At 44.6% G+C, this 20,791-nt stretch overlaps 1 protein-coding gene across 1 annotated transcript; it reads left to right on the top strand.

The window, feature by feature from the left end:
* Positions 1 to 4: 4 nt before the first annotated feature.
* PCYOX1 (prenylcysteine oxidase 1) lies at positions 5 to 20,559 on the top strand. Its single transcript, XM_002709813.5, has 6 exons — positions 5 to 140; positions 1,161 to 1,367; positions 2,689 to 2,863; positions 15,007 to 15,218; positions 15,501 to 15,653; positions 16,810 to 20,559. The coding sequence occupies exons 1-6, from the start codon at positions 29 to 31 to the stop codon at positions 17,466 to 17,468; spliced, it is 1,518 nt and encodes a 505-aa protein (XP_002709859.1). The 5' UTR covers positions 5 to 28; the 3' UTR covers positions 17,469 to 20,559.
* Positions 20,560 to 20,791: the final 232 nt, after the last annotated feature.

Raw genomic sequence — 20,791 nt, 5'->3', positions numbered from 1 at the left:
GCGGCTGAGTGCGGTGCTCTCGGAGGCCATGGGGCGCGTCGCCGGGGAGCGGTTCCCGTCGTTGTTGGGGTTGTGGCTGCTGCTGTGCAGCTGGGGGTGCCCTGGGAACGCCGAACTGCGGGCCCCACCGGATAAGATCGGTAGGTGGGCGGGAGGAGCGTTGGAGCGCTCCCGTGCCGGGTGGCCGGCGCGTAGTGTGCCCAGGCCCCGCGGCGCGACTCAGGACGGGCCGAGTGGGCCGGGTTGGCGCGCAGCTCGCGCTCCTGCAGCTCACGCAGCGGCTTTCGGCCTCCCTGCTGACGGGAGCATTCCCTCCTGGGGCGCAAGGAGCCGCTGACATGAGGCATGGACAGGCGCCGAGCGTCCCCGAAGCCTCCCGTCTCAGACCCTGGGGCTCCGGAGAGGCGAAAACCCCTCAGCGCTCTCCTTTCCTGCGCTTTTGGGTGGCCAGTGTTCTGGCTGATCCTGGAGGGTCCAGCCGTGGACGCACATCTCAGGCGTGCGCAGGCACAGCGCGGGGAGCGTCCACACAGCTGGCCCTGTCCGCTTCCCTGTTGAGGCTGCAACCCCCTCCCCTTCCCCCATCCCCACTTTGCTGAGGTCTGCCCGCTAGCAGGGGCCCCTGCTTGCAGTTTCTCTGCCTAGGACTGCAGCTGCCAAAGGAATCTGTTTTTCCTCTAGGTTCGGTCGCCTTGGTTTTTTTACTCCTCGGTCCCTCTCCCTCTCCCATTTAAAGCTGTGTTCTTCGGGATCATTACCCTCTCTCCATTGACTCTCCAGCGAGAGAGAACAAAGCTAAGTAAAAATGGCGGTCCCTTTATGGAAGGTGTGTGTTGTAAAGGCCCAACACTACTCTTCCCATATATTGGGCACTAAGAAAGGTGCGCAGGCCAATCGGTGCCTCCACAAAGACCTATGAGAATCTGGGCATCCGGCCCGGAGGAAAAAAAAAATCTACAAAATCAAATTAACGTTAGTTTGTAAACCAGTCTGTGTTCAGCTTCTCAGCTTTCGTCTGGGCACAGAGTTTCTTCTCCCCCTTCCCTAAATTATTTTAGGTGATAGTTTCAGGTAACCTGTGTAACCTTTTGAAAACCACGCTAAAGCAAACACACAGCAGGTGGGAGAAGACCGCTGTTCCTTTTTGTTCCCCCTCACAGCCATCATCGGAGGAGGAATCGGTGGCACTTCAGCAGCCTATTACCTGCGGCAGAAATTTGGGAAAGATGTGAAGATTGACGTGTTCGAGAGAGGAGAGGTGGGGGGCCGTCTGGCCACCCTGAATGTGCAGGACCAAGAATACGAGGCGGGGGGTTCTGTCATCCATCCTTTAAATCTACACATGAAGCGTTTCGTCAAAGACCTGGGTGAGTGATTTTGGTCTCAGAGCGAAGCGGATTTTTGGGTGACCATGGTTTGAACCCGTGCAGCACTGGAACTTCACTGCCTTGGAAATGAAACGTGCACAGAGAAGTTGGTGAAACTGTTGGCTGCACTTTGCTGAGAGCAGCCGTTACTAGTGGCTTTCCTGTAATGGAACACTGGTTATCTGTATCTTCAGTTATCTGGAATTACAGCCATGAGACGGGGGTGGGGATGGCTGCTGTTTGTCAAGTCTTTTTTTTTTTTTTTTTTTAAAGATTTATTGATTTACTTGAAAGGCAGAGTTACACAGAGAGAGAGAGAGAGAACTGCTGATTCACTCCCCAAATGATCACAACCCCTGGAGCTGGCGTCCCAGTTGTGGGTGCAGACATGGACACCTGCCTGCTGTACTGCCAGCCCAGCGGCCGGGCAGGTCCTGGAGGAAGTCTTGGCAGGCTTCTGCAGGTCCTCTCCTCAGGGGACATTGTGTCATTCTGGCCTCTTCCCAGTTACCTGAAACAGCCAGTAGGCACAGCCAGCTTCCAGCCTCTGCCTCTTTTCCCGGCAGCAGCTCCTGCTTATTTTTAAAGATTTATTTATTTGAAAGGCAGAGTGACAGAGAGAGAAGGAGAGACAGAGAAAAGGATTTTTCCGTCTGCTGCTTCCTCTCCAAATGGCTACAACAGCTGGGGCTGGGTCAGGCTGAAGCAGGAGCCCGAACTCCATCCATGTCTCCCACGTGTTGGCAGGGGCCCAAGGAATTGGGCCATCTTCTGCTGCTTGCCCAGGCGCATTAGCAGGGAGCTGGACTGGAGTTGGAGCAGCCAGGACTCCGTCTGGCTCTCTGATATGGGATGCTGTTGCCAGTGTAATCTGGTGCACCACAATGCTAACTGCCCCCTAACCCCACCCCAAAGTGGCCAGTAGCGTCTTAGATCCTTGGTGATGCTTCGTGTGTTTCCGTGTCTTTCATAACCAGGAGCAACTCATGGCAGCAAGATTCATGGACATTTTTATGTTTTGACTGAATGCCATTGGTCCTCTGGCTTCTTCCTGTGACTTTTAAATCTTTTTGGACATTGTTAACAATAGCTAGTCTGATTTTGGTATAGCTGCATGATCATCTGACCCATCTTGGAGACAAGCTGCTTTTGGACAGTGTGGCGGGTGTCCGGTGTGTCTCACTGTTTGAAAGACAGCACTCCTGACCACTGGGGAAACCCCAAGTCCACTCCTTTCAGGGTGTCCCCGGGAGCTTCGGATTCCTTCTTTCACTGCATCGGCACAGAAACTCCTGACGTGGCCGCCCCTTCTGTGTTACAGGTCTCTCTACTGTCCAGGTGTCTAGTGGCCTGGTGGGAGTGTACGATGGAGAGGCTCTGGTTTTTGAGGAGAGCAGCTGGTTTATTATTAACATGATTAAACTCATTTGGCGCTATGGATTTCAGTCCCTCCGAATGCACATGTGGGTGGAAGACTTACTGGACAAGTTCATGAGGTAATGTTCCCCTGTCCGTTTAACTTAAGACCTGTTGGCTGGATGCGCTTCAGAAATTTTGGTTTCTTGGAACGGTGCTCTGCCTAATTGCAGCCCTGTCCGTGAGATGGTTAGGCACATGTTTTATGGAAAATACACAGACCATTTATCTACTTGGAAGTTGAAAGGACAGTTTATTTTTGTTTCTGAAATCTATTTTGCAAATGCTTCTTTAGTGTGGCCAGATGCTCTACAGATCCTAAGTCACTGAATACTCAGGACAATTTCTCAGGTAGGTCTTGTTACCAGTTTCTTTATACAGCAGTGGAAGATGGAGGTATCCAGAGATTTTTTGTTTGTTTTTTTTTGAAATTTTTGTTTTTATTTATCTAAAAGACAGAACTATTGAGGGAGAGGGAGAAGGAGAGGGAGAGGGACAGAGACAGACTGAGATCTTCCATTTGCAGATTTACTCCCCAGATGCTGGCAATAGCCTGGGCTGGGCCAGGAAAGAAGCCAGGAGCTTGAAACTAATTCCAGGGGCTGGTGCCGTGGGGTAGCGGGTAAAGCTGCCACCTGCAGTGCAGGCATCCCATATGGGCTCCAGTTTGTGTCCTGCCTGCTTCACTTCTGATCCAGCTCTCTGCTATAGCCTGGGAAAGCAGTGGAAGATGGCCCAAGTCCTTGGGCCCCTGCACCCATGTGGGAGTTTCAGAAGAAACTCCTGCCGCCTGGCTTTGGATTGGCCCAGCTCCGGCCATTGTGGCCATCTGGGGAGTGAACCATTGGATGCAAGACCCCTCTCTCTCTGCCTGTGCCTCTCTGTAACTCTGCCTTTCAAATTAATTAATTAATTAGTTGATTAAACAACAACAAAAAAGAAACTAATTCCAGTAGGGGTTGCAGGTACATTGCACTGACCGTCTGCCCCCAGCTTGTCACTTTTCAAGAAGGGAGGTCGTCTGTTGCCACGTGCTCAGCAGGCAGATCAAGTTCAGATGGCAGTGGGTGCAGCCCTGCGTGTGTGCATCATTTTTCTTTCCTGTGGCTTGTAGAGTAACTCTTACAAGTCAGAGCCCTTTGAGAAGTGAAGAAATTACTTTTGAAGAGAGCTCAGGTTATTACAGAACTGTGGAAAAGACACAGTATGAGTGGCTACACAGACTATACCATTTTTGATTTTAGAAACTTTCCCAAATGTTATGGAATCGTTGCCTTTCCATCTTTAATACTTTTATTCTACAGCACTGACCTTTCTGTTGCTAATGTTGCATCCTAAGTTCCTGTTTCTTTAAACACATCAAGGTAATGTCAATCTTGTAATGTGGTCATACTGTGAGATCGTTGGAGAGGAGGTGGGTGGGGTGGGTGTTCAGCCCGCCGGCAGCAGTTGTTCAGAGCAGTGAAGGCACTGCCAGACTGAGCTGTGGCCGCTGTCCTGAGCACCCAACTCAAGAGGTCTGTCCTGTGCCTGCCCCAGCAGGGAGTCTGCTTTCTGATTTCCTGCTGTACTGCTGGTCAGATGTCTTTAATATCAGCCCATGTTGGAGTTCATTCTGGAACATCACAAAAACCAGGTTTGGAAGCCAAAGAGGAATCTGGAACAGCTAATTCCTCTGCATTTCAGTTAAATAGTAGTGGTTTTATAACCCTGGCTACACATTAGAATCACATGGGGATCTTTTAAAAAAAAATATGAATGATGAGCCCCATCCCTAGAGATTTTGAGTTAATTATTCTGGGGTAGAGGTCTGGGCGTTGGTATTTTGAAAGGCCTGTCAAATGGATTTTTGCTTGCAGCCATTGTTAATAGCCACTGAATTAAAATATACCATTGGAAGATATTCATGAGTTTTTCTTTTTTTGAATGGTGTAGAAACCCAAAGGTTTTGATGAAAGGTTGTCTTCTCTTTGGGTGTAAGGGTTTACGAGACAGAGCCAGTCAGTTCCTTGAAAGTGGTGTGCATGAGCTTCTGTGGAAACCTGTGAAGGACTTGGCCAGCCTTGGGGAGGCAGAGTGTGCACAGCGTGAGTGGAGGCACACATGATAGTGGTAAGCCACACATTCAGAGAGCATTCAGGCCTGTGATAGGCAACTCCCGGGGCAGGCATTCACTCTTCTCTGCTGCCGGAGGTTCTTGGGTGGAAATTCTGCAGCCCCCGACATCCACGCTTGCCAGATTAATTTCCAGTTCTTTCCTTTTTTTAAAAAAAATATTTATTTTATTTATTTGAAAGAGTTACAGAGAGAGATAGAGATAGAGAGTCTTCTTTCCACTGGTTCGCTCCCCAGATGGTCACAATGGCCGAACTGAGCCGTTTCGAAGCCAGGAGCCAGGAGCTTCTTCCGGGTCTCCCACGTGGGTGCAGGGGCCCAAGCACTTGGGCCATCTTCTACTGCTTTCCCAGGCCACAGCAGAGAGCTGGATCAGAAGAAGAGCAGCCAGGACTAGAACTGGTGCCCATGTGGGATGCTGGCGCTTCAGGCCAGGGCTTTAACTTGCTGTGCCACAGCGCCGGCCCCAGTTTCCAGTTGTAAGCATTGATTTCTGCAGTTCTTCTGGTTGGGCGTCATCCTTTTTTTTTTTTTTTTTTTTTTTTAAAGATTAATTTATTTGAGGCAGATTTACAGAGAGAGTGAGGGGGGGAGAGAGAGAGAGATATCGTCCATCCACTGGTTCATTCCCCAAATGGCCTCAATGACTGGAGCTGGGCAGGTCTGAAGCCAGGAGCTGAGAGCTTCATCCGTGTCTCCTGCATAGGTGACAGGGTCCCAAGCACTTGAGCCATCTTCCACTGCTTTCCCAGGGACATTAGCAGGGAGCTGGATAGGAAGCAGAGCAGCTGGGACTCGAACCAGTACCGTATGGGATGCTGGTGCCACAGGCAGTGGCTTTACTTGCTGTGCTACAGTGCCAGTCCCAACAGGTAAGATTCACAGTGAAAGGCTTCCTTCTAGCTAAAAGCACTGGTTTTATTCTTTTATTTAACAAATCCCGTCTGCTTGAACCCTATATGGCTTTAAAATATGTCGAGAATTTCACCCCTTCTCACCATTACCACTGCTGCCTGTGTGGCCCAAGCTGCTATTCCCTTTGTCTGGCTGTTGGTGTAGTTGTCTTCTGGGATGGACTGAACAGTGCTGCTCCTGCCCCACTTGCCCCAGCCGTCCACATCCTGATCCCCGGAGCCTGGGAATGTGCTGCTTTCCATGGGAAAGGGATTTTGCCAGTGGGCTTGGCTAAGATCTTGAGATGGGGAGACTATTTCTGCTTAAGGAGGTAGGCCCAGTGAAACCAGACGGTTCCTTGTAAGAGGAAGGCAGGAGGATCAGGGCGAGTGGGAGGTGTACTGATGGGAGCAGGAGGTGAGAGTCATGCTAGGAAGGGATGTGACTGTAGGAGCTGAGCGATGCAGGAGGCCTGAAGCAGCTGTAAGGGGCCAGAAAGCAAATTCTTCCCTCAGAGTTTCTGGAAGGAACCAGCCCTGCAGGCACCTGGATTTTAGTCCAGTGAACTTGACTTTGGACCTTGATCCCACAGAAACATCAGATAAGTTAAGTTTGTGGTCACTGGTTACAACAGCGGTGGGAAGGTAAATCCGCCTCCTAGGTTATTGCCCTTCACCTTTGTGCTACAACGGTCTTTGCAGGGTAGAAGCAAGTGTCATTATATCACAGCCTTTTGTTACCACAGTGAAATAGCTGAGGCAATGGACATGGTAAACAGAAAAGGTTTAGGCCGGCGCTGCGGCTCACTTGGCTAACCCTCCGCCTGCGGTGCCGGCACCCTGGGTTCTAGTTCCGGTCGGGGCGCCGGATTCTGTCCCGGTTGCTCCTCTTCCAGTCCAGCTCTCTGCTGTGGCCCGGGAAGGCAGTGGAGGATGGCCCAAGTGCTTGGGCCCTGCACCCACGTGGGAAACTAGGAGGAAGCACCTGACTCCTGACTTCAGATTGGTGCAGTGTGCCAGCCACGGCGGCCATTGGAGGGTGAACCAATGGCAAAGGAAGACCTTTCTCTCTCTCACTGTCTAACTCTGCCTGGCAGGAAAAAAAAAAAAAAGAAAAAAGAGAGAGAGAGAAAGTTTAGCTGAAGTCCAACATCAGACAGCCCCTTGGTTTGACCTCTGATGCAGGCCATGATGGCAGCAGTGCATTGTGTGCAGAGGAAGGATCACGTGGTGAGCCAGGCTGGAGAGAGGCTGGGTCCAGCTCAGGGCTTTGTAACCAACCACCTCTCTTTCAAGAACTGCATATTCCCTAGGCAACGCCGATGATCTGAGGGTCTCCCATGAGAGCCACCTCTTACACAGCACATTTAGATGAAGTTTCCACTCTCTGAGTATCATTAACTTATAGCCTTGGGGTTCAAATGTCCTTTGTTCCATATGCCTGTGTTTATGCTAGTACTATCCTGCTGTTTGACTACTGTAGCTTTGTAATATGTTTTGAAGCTAAAAGTATGAGGCCTCTAGCTTTGCTTTTCTTTTTCAAGTTTTGTGACTACTTGGGATCTTTTGAGATTTCATGAGTTTAAAGATTTTTCTCTTACTACAAAAGAATGCCAGTAAGATTTTGACAGAGATTGTTTTGAATCTGTAGATTGCTTTGGGTAGCATGAACTTTTTGATAATATTAAATTTTCCAGTCAATCCAGAGACATGGAATGTGTTTTGATTTTTTTGTGTCTTATTTAATTTCCTTTAGCAATATCTTGTAGTTTTCAGTGTACAAGTCCTTCACCAAGTTAATTAAGTTTATTCCTTAGTATTTTATTCTTTTTGATGCTGTTGGAAATGAGATTTTCTTAATTTCCATTTTATATTATTAATCGTTAATGTATAGTGCCTTTTCTAGGGTTTAATTTTAATTCTCATTTACTGCATATTTTTGAGTTATTTTATTACACTGAACATCTTGAAACATCTTTAAATATTAATTGTTAACAGTACAGATGGGACTGGCGCTGTGGCTTAGTAGGTTAAAGCCCTGGCCTGAAGTGCCGGCATCCCATATGAGCACCGGTTCAAGTCCTGGCTGCTCCACTTCCGATTCAGCTCCCTGATAATACACCTGGGAAAGCAGCGAGGATGGCCCAAGTCTTTGGGGCCCTGCACACATGTAGGGGACCCGGAAGAAGCTCCTGGCTCCTGGCTTCGGATCAGCTCAGCTCTGGCCGTAGCAGCCACTTGGGGAGTGAATCAGCGGATGGAAGATCTCTTTCTCTCTGTCGCTACCTCTCTCTGTAACTCTTTCAAATAAATAAAATAAATCTTAAAAAAAAAAAAAAGTACACAATCCTAATTTTTAAGTTCATACCCACTGGTGTCAATGTATTTTTGTTTCCCCTTTCCTTTTGCTACTGTCATACAAATCACATCTGTATGCATTTTAAGCCTATTACCACAGTTTTAGAGGTATTGCTTTGTGTACTTGTTTTTTTAAATGAGATAGGAGAAGAAAAGAACTACAGACAAATATAGGGGCCTTTTAGGGATTGGTGCTATGGCATAGTGGGTAAAGCTGCCACTTCTGACCCAGCTCTCTGCTATGGTCTGGGAAAGCAGCGGAAGATGGCCCAATTTGCTTGGGCCCTGAACCCATATGGGAGACCTGAAAGAAGCTCCTGGCTCCTGGCTTCAGCCTGGCTCAGCTGTGGCTGTTATGGCCATTTGAGGGGTGAACCAGTGGATGGAAGACCTCTCTCTCTCTTTCTCTTTCTCTCTGCTTCTGCCTCTCCCTCTCTGACTCTGACTTTCAAATTAAATAAATAAATAAATCTTAAAAAAAGGCGCTGTTTACTGTCATTTAATCCATGTAGTTACTTCCATTGGTGCGATTTATTATTTCAGGTGGATTTGGGTTTCTGTCTAATGTTCTGTCTCAGCTGCAGGATTACTCTTATTGTTTCTTGTAGGGCAGGTGTGCTTGTGTGTAATTCTCTGCTGCTGTTTATCTGGGAATGCCTTCATCCTGTTGAACTTAGAAAGTTGTACTTGATCTAGGGCTCTTGCTAGACAGTCTTGGAGTTTTTTCTGTCGTACCTGTGTCAGGTCTGTGCTCTGATGTCACCTTAGTAAGGGTTTCTCTGACCACTCCACTTATTTTTTTTGGACAAACTTATTGAGAATTGCAGACTTGCCAACCCCATGCATTGCCAGTTTTCATTTCTCATTTATTTTTCTTAATTATTATTACAGTCATGTATTACTTAAGGACAGGATATATCCTGAAAGAGGTGTCCAGGGGATTTCACTAGAGTGAAATAGATATTTCATGGAGTATATATATTTATATTTTGACTGTCAAAAACCCATTTTATTTTTCCATTCTGTATAAATAAAAAGCAACCAATAAGCATATTTCCCTTACATTCAACTTCTATGACCAAATTTTCAGGAACTACTGAAAGACTTCAAGTACATGCTCTATAAAGAACAGTCTATAACTTCTGAATTATATACATTTTTGCTAAATATATTATACACATTTTTGTTTGGGATACTTTATAAACTAGCTACCTCTTGTAAACTATCTTCACTGTCTTTTTTTAAAATAAAATTAAAAATTTGAAGCTTCATGCAGACATGACATTTTAAATTCCTATGTTCCTGAACACATGCTAAGACTTAGGCAGGCCACCAGTGGGAAATTATAAAATATCCATCGTAACACACAAGTATGAATCACATTGGTAATTAGTAAGAAGTCAAAAACAAAGCTAAGAGCCAGTGCTTCTTTGAAAAGTTTCTGACATTTATTTACTTCTGGATAAAGGAATATGTGAGAGGAACCATCAGTTTAAACCTATTGTTAGTTTCTATTCTTCAAACTGCCTAAGAGTTCTTAGAATACATAAAAATTTTTTTTTGAATGCATTAGGAACAGTTTACCAATGTGTGTATCCCATCTACATTTTTTAATGGAATGTGTTAAAATCAAAGCATAATTCACCAGAAAGATAAATCAGAAAAAGAAAACAAACATTTGAATGGCATGTTATAATGACCTCGCCCCGACCGATTATCAATCATAGTAGTTAGCACACGCGACAGACTGAGAGATTAGATCTTGCACTATATACTTTAAAGTTTTGTCAGGCATGAGCCATTTTTAAATGTTTCTGTCAATCGCTTTTGTCTCCACACATTTATTTTTTATTTAAAACAAGAAACAGTTCTCTCTTCGCATGTTAATCAGTGCAAAGTACAACAAAGCAATCTCTGTAGAAGTTATTACAGTGATACTTTAGAAAGGCTTAATCCCAAAATGTGCTTAAAAGATGTCCAAGTCGTGAGAGTGATCAACCTCAGTGGCTTCCTCTGCTTCCAGCCTGGCTTCTCTGTGTCCCTCCTGGGACTTGTCAGTGGAGGCCAGTGCCTCATTTGTGTCACTTGCAAAAGTTTCTCGCGATATATCATCTTCCTCTTGCAAATTTAGACTTTTGATGGCCTGTTTCATCCTCTTCCCCAGTATCTGTTCTTCTTTTCCTAGCAGCTTTTTAATTTTCATTTTCTTTTTGATTTTCAGTGTAGAAAATGGCCTTAATTTGCGCCTCCCTTATACTCGGAGTATTTTTCAGAAAAACTCCATCTGGTGTCGGTCTTCGACTCCCATTCACTATAAAAAGGCCACCATTTTGTTCAACTTCAGCAGTTTCCATCAGCAGTTCAATTGTCTTTGTTTCGAATTATCCTCACTACTCGGGCTACCAGACCTTTCTTTGGTTCCTGTAACTGGCACTGGCAGCGGTCTGTCACTGGGCGCAGCCATCATGTGGGAGTCTGAGTCGGAAAGCTGCCCATCTTGCATGTCGCCCGCGTTCAGCGCCATCTTCCTGTGGCGCTCGCTCATGGAGTGTATTTGCACAAACCAGGATGGCTACAGTATCACGTGGGACCTGGGTCCTCCCTGTTGTGTATGAGGTCCATCCCTGATTGGAGTGTTGTTATGCAGCGCTGACTGTATTAGCATCCTCTTGCCTGTTCTGTAATTTGCCTGTATTTATTTAATTTTTACAGCCTGCTTCCTCTTCTAGAACACACGCTGCATGAGAGCAGGGATAGTTTTTCCTCTGTTGTGTTCTGTTTAGCACCTAGAACAGTGCCTGGGTCAAAGTTACTCCATAATATTTGCTGGCTGAATAATTGAATAAATAAGAAGTGTTATACCAATTTTGTTGGAAAAGAAAAAAGACTATAAGTAATTACACTGTAGCAGAAGCTACTAGTTATAATATATAGTTTTTAGTAATTAAAAAAAGTTACTTATTTATTTGAAAGGCAGAGTGACAGAGAGCAAATGAGAGAGAGAGAGAAATATTTTCCATCTACTGGTTTACTGTCCAAGTGGCCATAACAGCCAAGGCTGGGCCAGAGTGAAGCCAAGAGCCTGGAACTCCTGTTTCCCACCTAGGTGGCCGGGGACCAAGTACTTCGGCCATTTCCGCTGCTGTCTCAGGCACATTAGCATGAAACTGGATAGGAAATGGAGCAGCTAGGACTTGAACTGGCACTCAGATATGGAATGCTCTATCTGCTGTGCCATGGTACTGTCCCCTTTTTATTTATTTGAGAGGTAGGTGACAGAGAGGGATAGACAGAGATATTTCCATCTGCTGGTTCACTTCCCAGGTCTTTGCAACAGCCAGGACTGGGCCAGGCTGAAACCAGGAGCCAGGGACTCCATCTTGGTCTCCCATTGGTTGGCAGGAACCCAAGTGCTTGGGCCATCCTGTGCTGCCTCCCAGGTGCATTAGCAGAAAGCTGAATCAGAAGCGGGGCTTGAACCAGGCATTTCAACATGGGATGCTGGTTAGCCCACTGCACCACGAGGCCTACCCTGTAATACTTATTTTAATGCACTATATTGTGGAACAGTTATAATGCTCAATATTTATAATATCTATGTGATCTCATCTCACCCTTGCTTGGAAGGCTGGCTTGAGTGGGGTTGCAGCTCAGGCAGGGGGAGTGGGGAATACTTTTATTAATAGTATCATTGATAAGTTATTTAATTGGTTGTTATATTGTCATGTTGACCCTTAGCCAACTTCACTCCTCTTTCTTTCAAGATTTATTTGATAGAGTAACAGAAGGAGAGAGAGAGAGAGATATCTTCCATCCACTGGTTCACTCCCCAAATGGCCACAACAACCAGATGTGGGCCAGGCCAAAGCCAGGATGAGGGAGTCCATTCTGCTCTCCCACAAGGGTGCAGGGGCCTAAGCACTTGGGCCATTTTCTGCTCCCTTTGCAGGAATCTTAGCAGGAAGCTGGACAGGAAGTGAAGCACCCAAGACATCAACTGGGACTCTGATGTGGGGATGCCAGCGTTACAAGTGGCAGCTAACTCTGCCACCCCACAACATGATTCCCACACTTCATTTTATGAGATAGCTAATCTATTATTTTTCTAAATAACTCAGTGGTCCCATCCTGTTTTTTCTAAAACCCATATGATATGATTGGAAGGTGTTGTTTTAATTTGTCAATTTTGGCACTGATGTCTAATGAATTTTTCCCATAAAATTTAATCAACATTTTGTACACTACACTCTTAGCAGGTAAGGCTGAGTGATTATAATATCTTGTTTCCTAAGCATTGCAATTTATTTTGAAAGAAGAAACCTGATCTAAAAGTTTCTTGCTCTCGTGGTCGATGATGAGAAATGTTCTTTGGCACTTAGGTCTTCCCTTTGTTTCACCTGTCTGGCTGTGCCTATGCCTTAGTACCTGGGCCTAGCTCTGAAAGGAACCATGTGTTGTTTGTCATTGTACTACTTGTAACCTCAAAATTCATGTATTGGATTTACTGCATGCAATGATTTTTTAAAAAAAAATATTTATTTTATTTATTTGAAAGCCAGAATTACAGAGAGCTAGCGAGAGAGGTCTTCCATCTGCTGGTTCACTCCCCAAATGACTGCAGTGACTAGAGCTGGGCCAGGCTGAAGCCAGGAGCCAGGAGCTTCTTCCAGGTCTCCCATGTGGGTACAGGGGCTCAAGGACTCAGGCCATCCTCTGCTGCTTTCCCAGGCACATTAGCAGGGAGCTGGATCGGAAGTGGAGCAGCCAGGACTTGAATCAACACCCATATGGGATGGCAGTGCCTGGGGCTTTAACCTGCTGCACCGCAGTGCTGGCCCCTGTATGCACTGCTTTATGTGAATGTTCTTTGAAATCCATAAGGGGCCAAGAAATGTCAAGTGATACTTTCCTAAAAATAAATAATATAAAGTAGTATCTAAGTGCTAAGTGGGTGGCGTTGATGCTAATTTTTTATGGGACCTTTAAGATGGAGACATCACTGTGGATGAGAAGTCTTATTAGGCAAGACTTGGCAGAGGAGATGGGACTCAGGTCCTCGAGGGAAGTGTAGATGTTCTGGGGTTGGGAAGGGGAAGGGTGTTCCGATTGGAGTGGAGAGTTTGTGCAGTGGGAGGAGACAATATGCAGAGCGTGTTTAGAGACCAGTGAGTCAGAGGCGTTTTAACATGGGATGCTAATGTCCCAAGTGACAGCTTAACCCACTACCACGAGTGCTTGTCTCAAGTAGAGGGTTACGAGCATGAGCACGTGTGTGTGTGTGTGGGGGGTGTATATGTATGTGTTGGGGGAGATTGAAGGCAGAGGGGGCACCTGCTGTGTGACCTTTACATTAGGACTTTTTTATTGAGTTTCTTTATTTGCAATTAGAACAAAGTAGTTAGACTTGATGAGTTTTGCTTTAAAAACTATGATGTACTTTTTTTTTTCTTTCCTTATGTCAAGCTAAATGATCTGGACTTAATTTTTTTTTATTTTTAAACTATTTATTTATTTATTTGAAAGGCAGAGTTACAGGACGAGAGGGAGAGACAGAGAGATCTTCCATCCACTGGTTCACTCCCCAGATGGCTGCAATGGCCAGACCTGGGTCAGGCTGAACCAGGAGTCTGGAACTCCATCCTGGTCTCTCACCTGGGTGGCAGGGGTCCAGGTATGTGTGTCATCTGCTGCTGCTTTCCCAGGTGCATTAGCAGGAAGCAAACAGCTGGGACTCACTGGTGCTCCCATGTGGGATGCTGGGATGCTGGAGTTGCAAGCGGTGGTTTAACCCTCTGTGCCCCAAGCACCGGCCCCTTGGACTTGGTTGAGTAAGCATCCATAAGCAAGACTTTTTGAATAAATGAATGTCAAGATAAAAGAAGTATTTTAAGATTTTGGAGAGGGTCAAAAGCATTTTAAGGGAAAGAAACTAGAAGCAGGTATTTATTTTATAGTTTGAGTATAACTTGTGACTGAAGATCAGGGAAGTAAGAATGGAGTAAAGAGAGAGGTGTTTGGGGCCAGTGCTGTGGCGTAAAGCAGCCACCTGCAGTGCTGGCATCCCGTATGGGTGCTGGTTTGAATCCCGACTGCTCCACTTCCGATCCAGCTCTCTGCTATGGCCTGGGAAAGCAGTAGAAGATGGCCCGAGTCCTTGGGCCTCTGCACCTGAGTGAGAAGACCCAGAAGAAGCTCCTAGCTCCTGGCTTCAGATTAGCGCAGCTCTGGCTGTTGTGGCCATCTGGGGAGTGAACCAGCGGATAGAAGTCCAGTATCTCTCTCTCTCTCTCTCTCTGCCTCTCCTTCTCTCTCTTTGTAACTCTTTCAAATAAATAAATAACTCTTTAACAAACAAAGGTGTTAGGAAAATGATAAAGCTTCCTACCAAGTGGGAAGAAGCAGAAGGAGCTGTGAGTTTGAAATGGAATGGTGACACATAGGACGTCTGGGGTAGTCAGTTATTTTTGGTGAGGCTAGGGGTTGCTTGAGGTCAAGCCTGGTGGAGAGAGACAATTTAATTTTAGACACGCCTAGGTGCTGCTGGAAGGTCTGAAGGAATGAGAACCAAACCTCTCAGCTTCTGCAAGGTGCTCCCAGAGGCCACATGCGTGCGGGAGGGGCGTGGTGTGTACTGTGGACCTGGATTTCCAGAGGAGGTGGAGGGCAGGGGTGGCCAGCAGCTTCGGGAGGAGCTGGGGAAGGCGGTGGCTGGGCTGCATCTCACGTGACAAACAGAAAGGCGTTGGAAGGAAACTCGGGCATCCGTTTGATTCTTATGATATGATTTCCCCGCTTTCTATCTCCCCTTTGCCCTGTCTCGTTTGGTGTGTAATGGCCATTTCTCTTCTATCCCAAAGGATCTACCGCTACCAATCTCATGACTATGCCTTCAGTAGTGTAGAAAAATTACTGCATGCCTTAGGAGGGGATGACTTCGTTGGATCGCTTAACCGAACCCTTCTCGAAACCTTGCAGAAAGCAGGCTTCTCTGAGAAGTTTCTCCATGAGCTGGTTGCTCCTGTCATGAGGACCAATTACGGCCAAAACTTGGACATCAACACCTTTGTGGGTAAGCCAGGGCTTGAAACGCTAATGAGCATTCGTCCACAGATGGGCTTGCCTGATGTGATGATGGCTCCTGACCTGAGGCCGTGGTTGGAAAGGCTACCTTTCTTGGAACCTTTGTTAGTCAAAGGGGCCTTAGCTCTCATTAGTTTACTGGTTTTCAGCAGGGGAGATTTTGCTCTCAAGGGCTGTTTGGCAAAGTCTGGAGACATTTGGAGCAAACGTAATTGGGAAGGGCTCTTACAGAATGAGAATTAAAATGTTTTTTGTTTCTTCTTGCTTTCAGGGGCGGTATCAATGGCTTGTACTGATTCTGGCCTTTGGGCAGTAGAAGGAGGCAACAAACTCGTTTGCTCAGGGCTCCTCCGGGCTTCCAAAAGCAACCTTATTTCTGGTTCAGTAATGTCCATAGAGGAGAAAACAAGAACAAAGCAGACAGGTGAGTTTGAATGTTATTTTTTTTTTTTATTTATTTTTTTGACAGAGAGAGTGGATAGTGAGATAAGAGAGACAGAGAGAAAGGTCTTCCTTTTTTGCCGTTGGTTCACCCTCCAATGGCTGCCGTGGCTGGTGCACCGCGCTGATCCAAAGCCAGGAGCCAGGTGCTTCTCCTGGTCTCCCATGGGGTGCAGGGCCCAAGCACTTGGGCCATCCTCCACTGCCTTCCCAGGCCACATCAGAGAGCTGGCCTGGAAGAGGGGCAACTGGGACAGAATCCGGTGCCCCGACCGGGACTAGAACCCGGTGTGCCGGCGCCGCAAGGCGGAGGATTAGCCTAGTGAGCCGCGGCGCCGGCCTGAATGTTATTGTTCTTAATAACCCTTCAGAAAATGATTGCTCAGGAGAGAAGCTTCTTTTCTGCAGTATCTCACTCGGTGCCACGATGATGGAACTAGATAAATTACGTATTCTGTGCCATGTAGAAATAACTCTAAATTTGCTCAAGTGCATTGGCATCACACTCTGGATTTAAAAATAATCTCGTCCTTAAAAGTAAGAATTGGGGCCAGTGGTGTGGTGCAGCGGGGTAAACGGCCACTTGTAGGGCCCGTTGTGTGGCAGTCAGTTAAAGCACCGTCTGTGACAGTGGCGTCCTGTATGGATGCTGTATCAGGTCCTGGCTGCTCTCTTCCTATCCAGCTTCCTGCAGGTGCTCCTGGGAAGACAGCAGAAGGTGGTCCAAGTACTTGGGTCCTTACCAGTCATGTGGGGGACCAGAGTGTAATTCTTGTTCCAGGCTTTGGCTTGGGCAAATTCAGCTGTTTTGGTCATTTGGAGAGTGAACCAGTAGATGGAAGGTTTCTTTCCCTGTCTCCCTGTCTCTGTCCGTCTGCCTTTCAAATAAATAAACAAATAAATACATAATAAATCTTGCAAAAAGGTAAAAATTCCGTATTTTGTACTTGACATTCTGAATAGGGAATTGGTCCCAATACATAATAGTGCATGAGACAGTTATTTTTAAGGGATAAAACTCCTTTAATTCCTCAGAATTGGCAACTATTAGGATGGTATAGAATTACTTTTAGAAAGTATAACATGTAGTACATTAGATAGAAACACTAAAGAAATGTATGCTTCCTTTTTCTCTGTAGGAAATCCCACAAAGATGTATGAAGTGGTCTACCAAACTGGATCTGAAACCCATTCCGACTTCTATGACATCATCTTGGTCGCTACTCCACTGAATAGAAATATGGCCAATATAACTTTTCTCAACTTTGATCCTCCAATTGAAGAATTCCATCAATACTATCAACCGATAGTGACAACTTTAGTTAAAGGGGAATTGAATTCAACTTTCTTTAGCTCTAGAGCCAAAGATAAGTTTGGCCTTTCTACAGTTTTAACCATGGATAATTTAGATTTATTCATTAACAGTGTTGGGATTACATCCTCTGTAAGAAACAAGGATGATCCTCAACCATCAACAGATGGGACACATGTTTGGAAGATCTTTTCCCGAGAGACTCTTACTAAAGCACAGATTTTAAAGCTCTTTTTGTCCTATGATTATGCTGTGAAGAAGTCGTGGCTTGCGTGTCCTCAGTACAAGCCCCCGGAGAAGTGCCCCTCCATCATCCTCCATGACAGACTTTATTACCTCAATGGCATCGAGTGGGCAGCCAGTGCCATGGAGATGAGTGCCATTGCAGCCCACAACGCCGCCCTCCTCGCCTATCACCGCTGGAATGGGCGCACAGACATGATCGACCAGGATGGCCTCTACGAGAAACTGAAAACAGAGCTATGAAGCAGTACTTTCTCCTTCCCAGTCCCAGTGCTTGTCGCTGGCAAGAGCGAGCAGTCTGAGCAGAGATGATGTGGAATCAGATATTTTGCCATTAACAAAAGTAATCCCTGTGACTCCTGAGAAAATTGAAGGTTTTAATTAAGTTTGAAGATAAAATTATTGCACTTCTGCCATCTCCCAATTTTTTTTTTCTTTCACTCTTAGCAGTATTTACTACATTTGTCTGCTTGGAAGAATCACCAGTAATTTGTTAAACACACAGACGCTCAAGCTCCCTAGGCATTCTGGTTCAGCACATCTGGGAGTGGGGACCTGGATTTTGATCAAAACCATGAAGAGTATTTTAAGCTGAGCACTTGAAGAACTTAAAGACATCTTGGGGACTCATTCATTGGGCTTCACAGTTGGATGTGATCTTCAGTCAGCTAAAACTGTTAAGAACTGGCATCTTAAACCTGGCTTGTAGTAATTTTTTGTGCCCATGCCTAAAGCTGACTTTCAGAAAGCTGTCTGTCTTTTGATTGTGAGCTGAAATTCAGAAGTCTCAGTAACGTAACCTTAAGATGTCATAGAATACTGATAGACACAACCACAGGTTTTGATTTACTGGATTGAGGATAGGCCCTGAGTGTTTTCATGTTCCTAACATAGCTGGAGTTGAGAGAAAGTACGTGGGGGTTAAATGTCTAAAAAGGGGTTTTAGTGCCTTATAAGTCCTAAGAAACTCAATCCATGATCAAAGCAGATTCATTTCACAAGGAGTGACTTCCCTTCAGTAGGAGTAATCTTGATAGTAAGGAACCGATCCAGAGGCGATTTAGGTAACTACAGAATAGTTGTCATTAGAGCAGGATATTCAGAACAACATCAGACTTGGCCAGATGCAGGATATGGTCAAAGTTGAAATGCCCCAAATAAATTAGAGTGTTCAGGGTGGGCAGTTGGTTGCTGAGATCTAAAGGCAGTGGCCCTGACCTTGGGTGCCCATTGGAATCACTGATAGGGCTTTCAAGTTTCCCAAATGATTCTAATATGCAAACTTGAGAACCACTTCTACATATACTGCACAAAGATTATGAGGGACTTTCACAGCCAATGGCTGAAGAGAACAAGTAAAAGCTAGTGTGTTCTAAAAATAACTGCAACCAAGTTCATGCATACTATTATTTTAAAAAGTCCTTTATCAGGGTGTGGCAGTACCAATGTTAACAAAATAGTGTAAGAGAACAATGGTTCTTAATAAAAATTTTCTTCCTTACTGCAGTTGTGAATATTAATATGCTGATAAAACTGCCAAGATTTATTTGATAGAGGTGGAGATTAAACTCATGGTTTGTCAAAAGATCAGCTTTTTTCTAATTTTATTCTTAAATATATTAAGAAGCATTTCTATTTTTTGCTTTTGTGGTTTTAATGGGAACAATTTGTAGAGCATTTAATACTGTATTATGTATATGATACAATAGTCCCCCTCTATCCAATGAGGACAGAAATTGTATATATAGTTTTCTCTATATATACACACCTAAGATAATTATAATTAATTATAATTAAGATTATTAATTATAATTAATTAATTTATAATTTAGGCACACACATAAGCAAATAAGAATAATGTAAGTTATTTAAAACTTAGGATTTATTTCCAGATTTTTCCATGTAATCTCTTCTTATGCTGTCAACTGCAGGTAACTGGAGAACAAAACCACAAATAGAGGGGAACTACTGTCAGTAATGGTAAATACTAATTAAATAATTTCTATCATTTGTAGACTTGTCTTATAGTGGGATATATTTTTACTTATGAGAATACCAACTTAAAATGTTACTGGCATTCTATTAACCTACTCCGATTAAATGTTCCAATAAGGTGTTTGATGTTGCTGTCTCAAAACCAAAACAGGTGGTCAATATATTAGGCATATTAGGTAGTATTATTGCAACTATAGTATTAAAAAGAATACTTTTCTACTAAGAAAAATACTATTGAGCCTGCTATGCTAGGCTTTTTAGGTAGATTCACATAACTGCAGTATTAAGCTAATTTTATTGGAAGAAAAACTTATTAGAGCTTGCTCCTCTGGACTGTACCTTATAGGATACTGGTAAAATGATGCGGAGGCTGAAAGCCAACTCGACTCCAGTTGTTTTCTGAGTAAGCATCAGAGACAGCTGGAGGGCTTATTGAAACATTGCTGGGCCCATCCCCAGAACTTGTTCATTCATTAGGTTACAAAAATTTGCATTTCTTTTAAGTTCCCAGGTGATGCTATAATTCTACAAATCACACTTGGAGAACCAGTTGTAGGATTCAGCTCTATCTATCTATCTATATGATTGCAAAAAAACAATCAGTATCAGTGAATAGTTAAAAGCACTCAAGATGGAAGAATAAAATGTGTATTGGATTTCACACCAACTCTCCTGTGACTTCTGATGCCTCTGTTTTGTTGTAAACATTTTCTGTCGACAGGAAATATTTCACATTTATACCCTTTCACTGTGTTCTGTGTAACCTACTGTACCCACTCACTTGTGTATGCTTTATTAGTTTTAAAGTGATTTTGGATTTGCAGGCTTTTTACCAAATCTCCGAAGTATAGGCCTTATTTGCTTGGCAGGTTTAAGATTAGGCTTGTAATATAACCATCTGTATATATATCATTTGACCTTGTGGGCCATGAAATGAGACTCATGAACTACTTGAATATATTGTGGACTGCATTCCCACTACCCTTCTTTACTCACGAAGAACCACAATACACTGGAATGTTTTTCTCTGGAATCCTATTTCTTCTCTTTTATTCAACTCTCCTTTCCCCACTTAATGATTATGTTCAAAATAAATGACAACATTACTTCCTGTGTTTTACGTTTGTTTTACTATCCTTGGAATATAGAGGTACAGGTTGAGCATCCCTAATCCAAAGTCTGAAATGTTCCAAAATGGAAATTAGTCTAATGCCAGAAGGGGAATATGCTACACCTAACCTGTATCTGGTCACAGTCAAAATGCAGGTACACTAAAATACTGTATAGGATTACCTTCAAGCTATTGTGCATTAAGAAATAAAAAATGAATTTTGCGTTATGACTTGAGTCCCATTTGTATGATATTACACACATACATATATGTGTATATATTTCAAAACCTGAAAAAATAAAACACGTGAAACACTTCTGATCCCAAGCATTTCAGATAAAGGACACCCAACCTGTACTTGGAGATGTCAGAGCAGATCAAGGTCAGTTGATGTTTCAGGAGAAACCCAAGCATGTTTGCAGCCTCTTTATATCTACTCAGTGCTGAAAGATGGAGAAAA

The sequence above is a fragment of the Oryctolagus cuniculus genome, chromosome 2 (genome assembly GCF_964237555.1).
Source record: "Oryctolagus cuniculus chromosome 2, mOryCun1.1, whole genome shotgun sequence".
Classification (NCBI taxonomy): Eukaryota; Metazoa; Chordata; class Mammalia; order Lagomorpha; family Leporidae; genus Oryctolagus; species Oryctolagus cuniculus.
The sequence above is the reverse complement of the archived record's forward strand: the minus strand, read 5'-3'. Positions and strand labels throughout refer to the sequence as shown.